Genomic DNA, 12,558 nt, shown 5'->3' on the forward strand with positions numbered 1-12,558 from the left:
AGTGCGGAAGAAATGTAATAATTATGTATATCAGCCTGTTAGTGATATCCCACAATGCAGTAGCTTACCTTTATTAGGAGTTACGTTACAGAGTGATTTTAAATTTACATTACACACAAAGACTAAATTGACTAAGGCGAACAAATGTCTGCATGTATTAAGAACGCTTAGAAAGGAACAGTGTACTCAATTAGAAATTGATTATTTTTATCCCTTGTTTTGCCTTGTTTTACATATGCCTTACCTGTTTATGGTGCGTATGAATCTAGTCTTAATGTAGTTCAAAATTTTCTAGATAGAGGTCATAAGCGCCGCTTCATCTCGTAGCCTATCTGTATTAAAACTTTTTTAGCAAAACAAGATTGTAAAATAGACAAGAAAGCACTGTCGACTGATAATCATCCGCTTAAGCCTTATCTTCCCGTCAAAAAAAAAGCAAATATAATCTCCGTGGAGCAAGATATGTAATGCCTAATGTAAATACTGATCGTTTTAAAAATACCTTTGTAAATAGGCTACTTTTAAGCTAAATGTTTAAACTTAGTATACGTACAAGTTTTTTTTTTCTTTTTTCTTATATGCTTATGTACCTTAGGATATGTATTTTTATCCTTTGACAATAAAGACGAAAAGAAAAAAAAAAAAAAAACACTAGCAGGCGCCCTTGTTCTGCATTATTATAAAACTTAGTGTGTTTCATCACTCAGCACATACATACATACATACACATAGAGAAAAGCGAATTTCTGCCGTAGCTCGACTGAAATCGAAGTTCTAAATGGCATGGAAACACCTTAGCTCGGCTGAAATTGAACCGAACTGGATTTCTCGTAATCGAGCTACGTGACCTAGATTATGCGATTGTAGCCGAGCTACTTGCTGCATGTAAACCCTATCGAGCTACGGAGTCGAGCTGCTTACTTCAGCACTGCCCCTTCCGGAAGTGACGAGACCACAAGCGGGAAACACAACAGCCTCGGTCGGCATGACACTTCACCTTAGCCGCCACTTTATTAGGAACACCTGTGTCTGGGCATGTACGCACCCATTTCCAATTAGTTGGTAAGTTATTAGCATGTTAACAGTTAAAATGTTCACCATTACAGATCAACTTCAACTTAGTGGCCATTTTATTAGGAACACTTCTGTTCGTACATACAAACACTTCTTGTGAACACGGAACTGATAACTTTGTTTATACTCTTGAATAGCTCTTCTTCATGACGACAACCAGAAGTGTACCAACACGATGGGGCGTGTAGCGCCACCTGTGGCTCGGGTGCACAATGCACCTCACTCAATAGCTCGATTTGCTTGTGTGCATGTAGGATTGGATTTCTCTGGCACCCCTGCTGGGACCCTTAGCTTGATTACCGACAGCAGCTCGATTTGGATGTGCATGTAAACGCACTGACTGAGTTACTCACAGCAGTGTCTCCAGTTTACACTCGTGTTTCTTCAGTAGATCACAGAGCTTCTCCACTCCTGAGTCTCCCAGTTCACACCAACTCAGATCCAGCTCTCTGATGTGTGATGGATTTGTACAGAGAGCTGAAGCCAAAGCAGTGCCGGATTTCTCACTGACGCTGTCCCACAGTCTGCAGAAAGGAAATAGCATAAAGTGTCATCTCATGTACAATAAGGGAGTATTGTTCAATGGTTACATTGACCCCAGAACACACACACACACACACACACACACACACACACTTATTGAAGCTGCATGCTGCTTTTGTTCACTTATTTGGACCTTATGCCAATCATCCGTCCATTATCTGTAACTACTTATCCTGTGCAGGGTTGCGGGTGGGCTGGAGCCTATCCCAGCTGACTACGGGCGAAAGGCGGGGTTCACCCTGGATAAGTCACCAGATCATCGCGGGGCTGACACACAGAGACACACAACCATTCACACTCACATTCACACCTACGGTCAATTTAGAGCCACCAGTTATCCTAACCTGCATGTCTTTGGACTGTGGGGGAAACCGGAGCACCCGGAGGAAACCCACTGATGCCCCTTTTCCACCAAAGCAGTTCTAGGGCTGGTTTGGGGCCAGTGCTTAGTTTGGAATCGGGTTTTCTGTTTCCACTGACAAAGAACTGGCTCTGGGGCCAGAAAAACCGGTTCCAGGCTAGCACCAACTCTCTGCTGGGCCAGAGGAAAGAATCGCTTATGTCGTCCGGGGGGGGGTTGTTAAGACCATCAACAACAGCAAGACCGCGAAAGGTCACTATTTTTAAGCGACGAGAAGCAGCAGCTGTACAAACGCGAAGTCATCCATTATTGTTGTTGTTGCTGCTGCTGCTTCTTCTCCGTGTTGTTGTTGCTTCGATGTTTGCGCCAAGGTTTATGCAAACGCAGCGACGTAACTGACGTATACAGCGACGTAATGACGTGGCTCCCCTTAGCACCGCGAGCTATGGAAAAGCAAACTGGTTCTCAGCTGGCTCGCAAGTTGAACGAGTTGTGAACCAGCACCAGCACTGGCCCCGAACCAGCCCTGGAACTGATTTGGTGGAAAAGGGGTAACAGACACGGGGAGAACAAGCAAACTCCACACAGAAAGGCCACATCAACCACAGGGCTCGAACCCAGAACCTTCTTGCTGTGAGGCGACAGCGCTAACCACTACACCAGGGGTTCTCAACTTTTTCTACTTTCAGGCCCACCTATTCATATTTATAACGAGTCGGGGCCCATTAAAAAAAGATCCCCAATTATTTTGGCTCATCTATTCTCTTAGAATCTAATAATCTACTGTAAAGTGTATTAATGGAACACAACATCACTCCCTGTTACAGATGGGAGCTCAGGAATTCAATAAATGCAGTAAAAACAAACTGTTTCTGTCAGGTACGCGAGAGAGGCGGATGTATGTGCAGAAGTGCTCAGTTTAATACAGTGCAATATATACACAAAGTGCAGAAAACACACACAAAGGCAAACAGTCCAAAACGGCAGGCAAGATCAGAAACATGAAAACAGGTAAAGGGTCGGTCGAGGCGCAAACAGTACATCAAAGGCACAACGAGACCGAGAACAAGGCACAAGAATCAAGAAACCAGGAAAACAAGAACACGGGAAGAAAGGCTCGGTAATGCGTACTTAATGTAGTGTAATACTTCGCGATGCTACTGCATCAGTGCAGTCCTTAAATAGCCAAACAGAGTTCACTAATTGAGTTCAGGTGCGTCTTGTTCATGGCGTGTGTGCTGGAGCTCACTCGGTGCTCGCACAGCCTGAGGCGCGCCTTCAGGTGCACGCGCCACAGCGCACAGGACTGACAGTTTTTAATTGGAGGTTTTGTATTTAAAACTGTATGGATGTGCCAGAAGCCAAACCCATGCATGCAGCTCATTCTCAGCCCAAAGGGATTAATGATCCAAAAGTGGAGTCTGGTCCATTAACACAAGAACTCATTGCCATGTTTGTGTTCAGCAAACAAGCACGTTATTAAAACCAAGAAGTGGATATAGAACCCACTCAATGGGATTAGATCCTTACACGCTAACAAAGAAGGATTTTTCCTATGAGTTGGAAAATTATCCATCCGTTGAGTTCCCCGACATCTCAAATTACCTGCTGCTGCAGACATCGTTCTACACGGACACACAGGTGAAAACCTGGAAGATCCTGGAGGAGAACAACTTTTTATATGTGGCTGGGTTAAAGATCTGGGGATCAGGACACTACACAATAGACGGCGGTAGACGGATCTAAGTGCAGGAAGAGTGTTTATTAGCAGGCGTGATATTTAAGTCAAGTTTATTTTATAGCGCTTTTAACAAACAGACATTGTCGCAAAGCAGCTTCACAGAAAATTAAAGACTTTAAACATGAGCTAATTTTATCCCGAATCTATCCCCAATGATCAAGCCTGTGGCGACGGTGGTGAGGAAAAACTCAGATGACATGAGGAAGAAACCTTGAGAGGAACCGGACTCAACAGGGAACCCATCCTCATCTGGGTGACAACAGAAAGCATGAGTATAAATAACTCGCTTCTATAACTGTGTCCTATAGAGTCACAAAGTATAACTGTGGAACCAGGAAATTCATTATAGTTTAAACAGGAAGTCTGTGTTGTTGAAGTTATAAACTGTTCATTGATGGAAACTTGAGTGCAAAACTGTTCATGACATCTGCAGCCATAAAGTTAGCAAGTCAACTGAAGTCCTCAGATATAAATGCATTACTGTAAGAGTCCAGAGCGTCTTCCAAGTGTTGTGTGTTTTTTTTAAAGCAAGACAGAAAGGGTATTTAAACAGTGTTATAAACATGGCTAGAAACAAATTGGACAGTGATGATGACAATACTTCGCAAAGCCTCTGTGAAAACAGCTTCCGTATCTGTGCGAGCTGATTGCACTCAAATCAGCGTCAGGTGTTCCCCATAACGACTGGGTCCCAATCACGCGCACAACGCGCTCCGTGAGTGCACGCGGCCGCTCGAGCTGCACCAGGCTTAAGTGCACAAAGGCGTGACAGTCAAGTGTTCACCGACTGTGTGACCACAACTTTTAGCTCGCGTGTATGTCGCCATCAAAATGCCTCATTTTCATCAATAACCCGTCGCAAAGCACCGCGAGCTGTAGTGTGACCGTAGCTTAATGAGGTGGATGTGACGTCGGATGTGACGTCAGATTCAACCCAGCAATTGTACCCTAAAGATTAAAAATTAGCTTTAACTTGAAAAAAAATTCACGGCCCACTAGATGTCGCTTCGCGGCTTACTAATGGGCTGCAGCCCGGTGGTTGAGAAACACTGCACTACACCACCGTGCCGCGCCTGATGCCAATCACTAGACTGATAATTCAGTGTATTTTGTGAGCTGCTGTGACTTTTCTTATTTGTAAGATAGAAGTGTAAAGGATGGAATGATGAAGTAAATGTAAATAAAATGTAAATATTATTTTGGGTAATATTAGCCTCTTTGAAAACTGTTAAAAATAGCGACAGTTTTTAAACTACCGTATTTTCTGGACTATAAGCCGCTACTTTTTTCCTAGGTTTTGAACCATGCGGCTTATACAAAGGTGCGGCTATTCTGTGGATTTTTCTTCCACCGCTAGGGGCGCTCTAACCGGAAGTAGAATCAAAAATAAGATAGACGAAAAATCAATGCAAAGAAGAATTAGCAGATCTTTAGCAGATAGAACACGCACGACAAATTACTAACTGGTAATTATTTTCAAATCCAGCCAAGATGATTAAAGTGACTTGTGGTTTCAAACACAGGAGAAATGAAGGTAAATAAATACCGGTTACTTTCTCTTGGTTCTGTTCCGTTTTAATCAGCAAAGTTGCTGCCGTGTTAAAAGGCACTGTTCGGAAAGAATCTGTTCAGGTACATACATGTACATTTACAGTACAAAATCATTCTGTACATGCAGTAAATATCAACATAGATATCTGCGGCTTATAGCCCGGTGCGGCTTGTATATCTTTTTTTAAAATTTTTTTTAAAAATAGAGCGGATGCGGCTTATATACAGGTGCGCTCTATAGTCCAGAAAATACGGTAAGTTTTCACCGTCTGTTCAGTATTAGTGCTGACCGATGTTTACAGCCGTTTACTAGTGCTGAGCCAGTGTGTGTTACTGTCAGAAAACTTGTGTTGAATTACAGGATGGTTTTTTTTAATATACCGTCCATTGCAGGGCTCCATGCACACACACTTTTACACACTCATTCACACCTAAAGGGCAGTTTATCTTCACCAGTACCCCCACTAGCAGGCGCCCTTGTTCTGCATTATTATAAAACTTAGTGTGTTTCATCACTGAGTTACTCACCGCAGTGTCTCCAGTTTACACTCGTGTTTCTTCAGTAGATCACAGAGCTTCTCCACTCCTGAGTCTCCCAGTTCACACCCACGCAGATCCAGCTCTCTGATGTGTGATGGATTTGTACAGAGAGCTGAAGCCAAAGCAGTGCAAGATTTCTCACTGACGCTGTCCCACAGTCTGCAGAAAGGAAACGGCAATTAGTCCATCAGGACAGAAAAAAAGAAAAGAGACCCGAGTTGAAAATTGTTCATAAATTTTAAAAATTCTGATTTCCTTTTATCCAAGTGTTCTCATGTACACTAAGGGAGTATTGTTCAGTGATTACATTGACCCCAGAACGACCCCACACACACTAATTGTGCTGCCTTTTGTGAACTTATTTGGACCTTATGCCTGTTACATGACAATTTGACACGTTTTAATGGCAACCTCCATCTTCCTCCCCTCGAACGACCACATCCACTTCCGCTCCTTTCACAATACGAGTTTCACCTTTGTCATTCAGTGTAAGGAAACATGTGAACATGTACAGCTTTAGCAAATTAAATACAACTTCTTCTTCTTCTTCTTTTGGCTGCTCCTGATTAGGGGTCGCCACAGCGGATCTTTCGTCTCCATTGCTCCCTGTCTTCCGCATCCTTCTCTACCACACCTGCCACTTTCATGTCCTCGCTTTGGCCTTCCTCGTTTTTGTTTGCCTGGCAGCTCCATCCTCAACATTCTCCTTCCCACATGCTCTGCATCTCTTCTCAGGATGTGCCCATACCATCTCAGTCTCATCTCTCTTAGCTTAATTCCCAAGCTCTCCACATGTGCTGTCCCTCTGATGTGCTCGTTCCTTATCCTGTCCAACCTCGTCACTCCCATCGCAAACCTTAACATCCTCAACTCCGCCACGTCCAACTTTGCCTCCTGTCTCTTCGTTAAGGGTACGGTCTCCAATCCATACATCACAGCTGGTCTCACTACTGTCTTATACATCTTACCTTTCACTTTTGCTGGGACTTTCCGATCACAAATGACTCCCGAAATCCTTCTCCAACTGCTCCACCCTGCCTGCACTCTCTTTCTCACCTCACTATCGCAGCCCCCATTTTCCTGCACAGTTGACCCCAGGTACTTGAATTCACCAACTTTCTTTACATCTGCTCCTTGCATCTTCACTACACTCTCATCCCCATTCTCACTGATGCACATGTATTCTGTTTTGCTCCTGCTCACCTTCATTCCTCTTCGTTCCAATGCATCCCTCCATCTCTCCAAACCCAACTCAACCTCCTTTCTACTTTCACCACATATCACAATATCATCCGCAAACATCATGTTCCATGGTGACTCTTGCCTCACTTCGTCCGTCAAGCTATCCATCACTCTGGCAAACAAGAAAGGACTCAAAGCAGATCCTTGATGGAGTCCCACCTGCACCTTGAACCATTCAGTCGTTCCAACTGCACACCTCACTGCTGTTTCACGGTTCTCATACATGTCTTGCACCACTCTGATATACTTCTCATTCACTCCACACTTTCTCATACAATACCATCACTCATCTCTCGGCACTCTATCGTATGCCTTCTCCAGGTCTACAAACACACAATGTAGCTTTCTCTGGCCTTCCCTGTACTTCTCCATTCACATTCTTAAAGCAAATATTGCATCTGACGTGCTCTTCCTTGGCATAAACCCGTACTGCTGTTCACAGATTGCTACCTTTCTTCTCAATCTCGCCTCCAATACCCTTTCCCATAGCTTCATGGTGTGGCTCATCAATTTTATCCCTCTATCAAGTATCAAGTCAACTTTATTGCCAAATATGCTATACATGCTCGACATACAGCACAGATGAAATATCAGTCCTCTCTGACCCACGGTGCAAATTGGCAATGCAATAAATAAAAATAGAATAACTGAAAAAAAACAAACAATATAAACAGTATAAACACTCTAGATAGGAACTAGACATACTAAACACTCAAACAATATAAACAGTATAAATAAACAGTATAAACACTAGATAAGAACAAGACAGACTAAACACTCAGACAATATAAACAGTATAAACACTCTAGATATTAACTAGACTAAACACACACACACACACACACACAAATTGGTACAAATAACCAAACAGTCAAGGGCACTTGAGGTATAGCAGGTATGAGCAGAGATGTGCACACCCAGAAACTGGGTGCTGCTCACCCTCTCCACTGCAGCACCGTCGATAGATAGTGGAGCATGCTGGGTGTGCTCTCTCCTGAAGTCCACAACAATCTCTTTCGTCTTCTCCACATTCAGACAGAGATTGTTGTCCTTGCACCACAAGGCCAAGCGGCTCACCTCACTCCTGTAGATTGCCTCATCGCCATTGCTGATGAGACCCACCACAGTCGTGTCATCCGCAAACTTAACGAAGATATTTGAGCTGGATGTTGGTGTGCAGTCGTGGGTCAGCAGAGTGAAGAGGAGGGGGCTCAGCACACATCCTTGGGGGGCCCCCGTGTTTAGTGTGATGGTGCTGGAGGAGTTGCTGCCGACTCGTACAGTCTGTGGTCTCCCTGTCAGGAAGTCCAGCAGCCAGTTGCACAGGGAGGTGTTGAGTCCCAGCTGGTCCAGTTTGTGAATGAGCTGCTGAGGAATGATTGTGTTGAATGCTGAGCTAAAGTCTATGAACAGCATTCTGACATACGAGTCTTTTGTCTCTAGGTGGGTGAGGGCTGAGTGGAGGGCAGTGGAGATGGCGTCATCGGTCGAACGGTTGGATTGATATGCAAACTGGAAAGGATCCAGGGCAGGGGGGGAGGGCAGACTTGATATGCCTCATGACTAGCCGCTCGAAGCACTTCATGAGGATGGGAGTGCGAGCGACAGGGCGGTAGTCATTGAAGCAGGAGGGAGACTGCTTCTTCGGGACCGGGATGATGGTGGTGGCTTTGAGGCACGTGGGGACAACAGCCTGGCTCAACGAGATGTTGAAGATGTCGTCTGTAAAGACATCTGTGAGCTCCTTGGCACAGTCTCTCAGGACACGACCAGGAATGTTATCAGGACCCAGAGCTTTTCGTGCATTTGTCATCCTGAGAGCTCTCCTCACGCTGTCTGGGGACAGCGTCAACACCTAGTCGCCGGGAGGTGGTGGGGTCTTCTGTGCCGTGGTGCTGTTGTCTGCCTCAAAGCGAGCGAAGAAGTCGTTCAACTGATTCAGCAGAGACGTGGAGTTGTCACAGGTCTGTGGCGAGGGCTTGTAGTCTGTGATGGTCTGAATCCCCCGCCACAGGTTCCTGGTGTCTCTGCTGTCGTTGAAATGGTCAGCAATGTGCCTGGAATACTGTCTCTTGGCCACCCTGATGCCTCGTGACAGATTGGCCCTAGCTGTCCTCAGGCCCACCTCGTCCCCAGCTCTGAAGGCGGCGTTCCGAGCCCACAGGAGCCTATAGACTTCCCCTGTCAGCCATGGCTTCTGATTGGCCCGAATGGAGACGGTTCTGGTGACCGTAACGTCATTCATGCACTTCATGTAGGCAGTGACGGTCTCCGTGTATTCCTGGAGATCTGTGGTGTTGTTGTAGGTGGCCGCCTGTCTGAACATGCTCCAGGTCAGTGGTGGAAAAACAGTCCAGGAGTGCCTCTGAGGACCCCTCTGGCCACACACGTATCTGCTTTTTAGCTGGTTTGGTGACTTTAACCAGCGGCCTGTATGCTGGCATTAGCATAACAGTGGAGTGATCTGAGGCCCCAAGGTGGGGGAGGAGTAGGGCTTTGTAGGCGTCTTTATGCATGGTGTAAACACTGTCCAGAATATTGTTTCCACGTGTGGGAAAGTTGATATGTCCACAGAGTTTTGGAAATACGCTTTTGGGGTTTGCATGGTTGAAATCCCCAGCCAGGATGAGGAAAGCATCTGGGTGGGCTGTCTGCTGCTCACTGATGTGCTGATAGAGTTCATTCAGTGCTTCACTCCTGTTGTTATGGAGCACTTGCATGTGACGTCACAGCCGATCCAGATTGTGACAGACGCCATCTTGTCGGTCAAACGCCATATTTCCACCTTCTACTTCTGCTTCTACCTTTTCTTCTGGAAAACCCTACTATATACAATTCTACTACAACGGCTGCGGCTACAAGCTCTCCCTACCTGTGCACGTTTTTTTATGTTTTTTGTGTGTATTTTTGCGTGTTGTTCGTCTGTATCAGACTTCAACATCCACTACAACTGTATGGACTTACTGGACATTGGTTTCCAGCAGAAAATGACGGTTTGTAGCGATTTCCATCGCATGCACAACATTCCGGACGAGATAGCGAGACCAGCGGGGTCTCCGTGGATTGTTATCGGAAGCAAAGCGAAAGAGGCGGCGTCGGGAGCAGAAGCAAAAGCGAGGCTGCAGAGCCAGCCTGTTGACTAAGCTCAGAAAACAGCCACTCAAATCTCCACTGCAAAGCCTCTATCCCTCCAATGCCAGATCCATGGTAAACAAGACGGACGATTTGGAATTACAGCTGGAATTACCTTATTCTATTCTATTATCGGCTGGTCAGTGCTATACTCAATACTTAAGTGACTTACCCGTCCAATGAGGATTGTTATTTTCTTGTTTACAAGATGCCACATCTGAGTCGCTGACAAATCCTGAATTTCTGTAAAGATAACTGTCCAGAGATTTATAAGCACGCAGCGCTTCACCACTGAACAGTGAGGGAAAGTTAATGAGGTAATTATACACGTCTGGGTATTCTGCTGGCAGTTCAAAATCCACTGACACGGTCGTGAAAACTACGTCCAGTAAGCCATAAGGGTCACTAATCTGTAGATCGTTTATTTTAGACATATATCTAGTTATCTGTTCATTAGAAAAATGAGCCGTGTAGTCCGTCGGTTGAAATTGATCCATTCTGTACACGAGTGCAGCAGTATTCAGCTGTGTTTTTTACCGACAAGATGGCGGCTGTGTACTTTCCGGTCACGTGACTGCAAGATCTCTATTGGAGCCGGGAGGGATGTATAATGCTACCAGCAGTATGGCTGTAAATTCCCTCGGCAGATAGAATGGCCGGCACTTAATAATCATAAACTCCAGCAGTGAGCAGTGTTTGCAGACTACAACAGCATCACAGCACCAGGCATCACTGATGTAAACACAGAGTCCTCCACCACGAGTCTTCCCCCCCTCGATTCGCGCTCTGTCTGACCGGTAGCATGTTAGCCGGGCTCGCTGAATGGCACAGTCCGGGACGCTGTCGTTAAGCCATGTTTCCACAAACACAAGGACACAACACCCACTCACAGACTTAAAAGATGAGCGGAGCAGGCGGACATAATCCAGCTTGTTGTCCAGCGAGCGTACGTTGGCCAGAGTGATGGTAGGGATAGCCGGCCTGTGAGGGTTAGCCGCTAGCCTAGCTCGGACACCTTCGCGTTTGCCCATCTTCTGCTTCCGCATGTTCCGCCTGTGGCGCTTCCACTGCCGGCTGGATGCAGGAGTGGGGGTCGGTGCTCGGGCAGGCCTCCGGAGCAAACCGTAGCCGCGTAGCACTTCCGCGTCCGCTGGATTTATATCCGTGAATAAAGTTCTGCGGATGTCGAGCAGAAACTCACGGGAGTATGCGCGCCTTGAAACTAATGGACGCGACAAAGACGAACAGATACACACTGTTTTAAAACACAAAAAACACGAAAACCCCGTTCTGTCGGGACAGAGAGGAGCCGCTGCGTGTGTGCGCGCCGCCATCCCTCTGTAATTACTGCAGCTCTGTACATCTCCCTTATTCTTGTATATTGGAACTAGCGCACTCTTTCTCCATTCATTCAGCATTTTCTCATTCTCCAAGATCTTATTAAACAATCTCGTTAGGAACTCCACAGCCGTCTCACCCAAACATCTCCAAGCCTCAATCGGGATACCATCTGGTCCGACTGCTTTCCCAGTCTTCATTCTTTTCATGGCTGCCCTCACCTCATCCTCACTAACCGACTCTGCTTCCTGATTTGCTGTCTCCAACGAATCTGACCTTTTCTCTCTTGGATTCTCCTCATTTCATAAATCCTCAAAGTACTCTTTCCACCTTCTTAATACACTCTCTTTGTTTGTCAGCACATTTCCATTTCCATCTTTCATCACTCTTATCTTTCATCACTCTTAATTAAACACAACAAAAATCATAAACATGCAAAACTGTATGTCTTATATCTGAAAGTTAACAACGCCAATCACTAGACTGATAATTCAGTGTATTTTTGTGAGCTGCTGTGACTTTTCTTATTTGTAAGATAGAAGTGTAAAGGATGGAATGATGCAGTAAATGTAAATAAAATGTAAATATTATTTTGGGTAATATTAGCCTCTTTTAAAACTGTGAAAAATAACGACAGTTTTTAAACCAAGCTTTCACCGTCTGTTCAGTATTAGTGCTGACAGATGTTTACAGCTGTTTACATCTGTTTATGAGTGCTGAGCCAGTGTGTGTTACTGTCAGAAAACTTGTGTTGAATTACAGGATGGTTTTCTTTAATGTACCGTCCATTGCAGGGCTCCATGCACACACACTTTTACACACTCATTCACACCTAAAGGGCAGTTTATCTTCACCAGTCCCCCCACTAGCAGGCGCCCTTGTTCTGCATTATTATAAAACTTGGTGTGTTTCATCACTGAGTTACTCACCGCAGTGTCTCCAGTTTACACTCGTGTTTCTTCAGTAGATCACAGAGCTTCTCCACTCCTGAGTCTCCCAGTTCACACCCACTCAGATCCAGCTCTCTGATGTGTGA

General features: G+C 45.4%; 2 protein-coding genes across 2 annotated transcripts; both read right to left on the minus strand.

The window, feature by feature from the left end:
* Positions 1-1,423: 1,423 nt before the first annotated feature.
* Positions 1,424-6,318, minus strand: LOC132888447 (ribonuclease inhibitor-like). Its single transcript, XM_060924497.1, has 3 exons — positions 6,222-6,318; positions 5,799-5,964; positions 1,424-1,598 (listed from the first exon to the last, which is right to left on the minus strand). Exons 1-3 carry the CDS (start codon positions 6,316-6,318, stop codon positions 1,424-1,426), a joined length of 438 nt encoding a protein of 145 aa, XP_060780480.1.
* On the minus strand, positions 6,266-7,786 carry LOC132888189 (uncharacterized). The gene has a single exon (XM_060924238.1). It carries the CDS (start codon positions 7,323-7,325, stop codon positions 6,327-6,329), a length of 999 nt encoding a protein of 332 aa, XP_060780221.1. The 5' UTR covers positions 7,326-7,786; the 3' UTR covers positions 6,266-6,326.
* Between the last annotated feature and the right edge of the window lie 4,772 nt (positions 7,787-12,558).

This window comes from Neoarius graeffei, chromosome 6 (assembly GCF_027579695.1).
Source record: "Neoarius graeffei isolate fNeoGra1 chromosome 6, fNeoGra1.pri, whole genome shotgun sequence".
Classification (NCBI taxonomy): Eukaryota; Metazoa; Chordata; class Actinopteri; order Siluriformes; family Ariidae; genus Neoarius; species Neoarius graeffei.

What these genes read in the sequence shown, in the direction of transcription:
- LOC132888189 (XM_060924238.1), bottom strand. Translation starts at nt 7,325, where the DNA reads ATGAGAAAGTGTGGAGTGAATGAGAAGTATATCAGAGTGGTGCAAGAC.
- LOC132888447 (XM_060924497.1), bottom strand. Translation starts at nt 6,318, where the DNA reads ATGTTCACATGTTTCCTTACACTGAATGACAAAGGTGAAACTCGTATT. An exon ending in TCGAGGGGAGGAAGATGGAG is followed by an intron (nt 5,965 to 6,221) that starts GTTGCCATTAAA and finishes TCTGCAGACTGT; the next exon opens with GGGACAGCGTCAGTGAGAAA. An exon ending in TGTAAACTGGAGACACTGCG is followed by an intron (nt 1,599 to 5,798) that starts GTGAGTAACTCA and finishes TCCTTTCTGCAG; the next exon opens with ACTGTGGGACAGCGTCAGTG.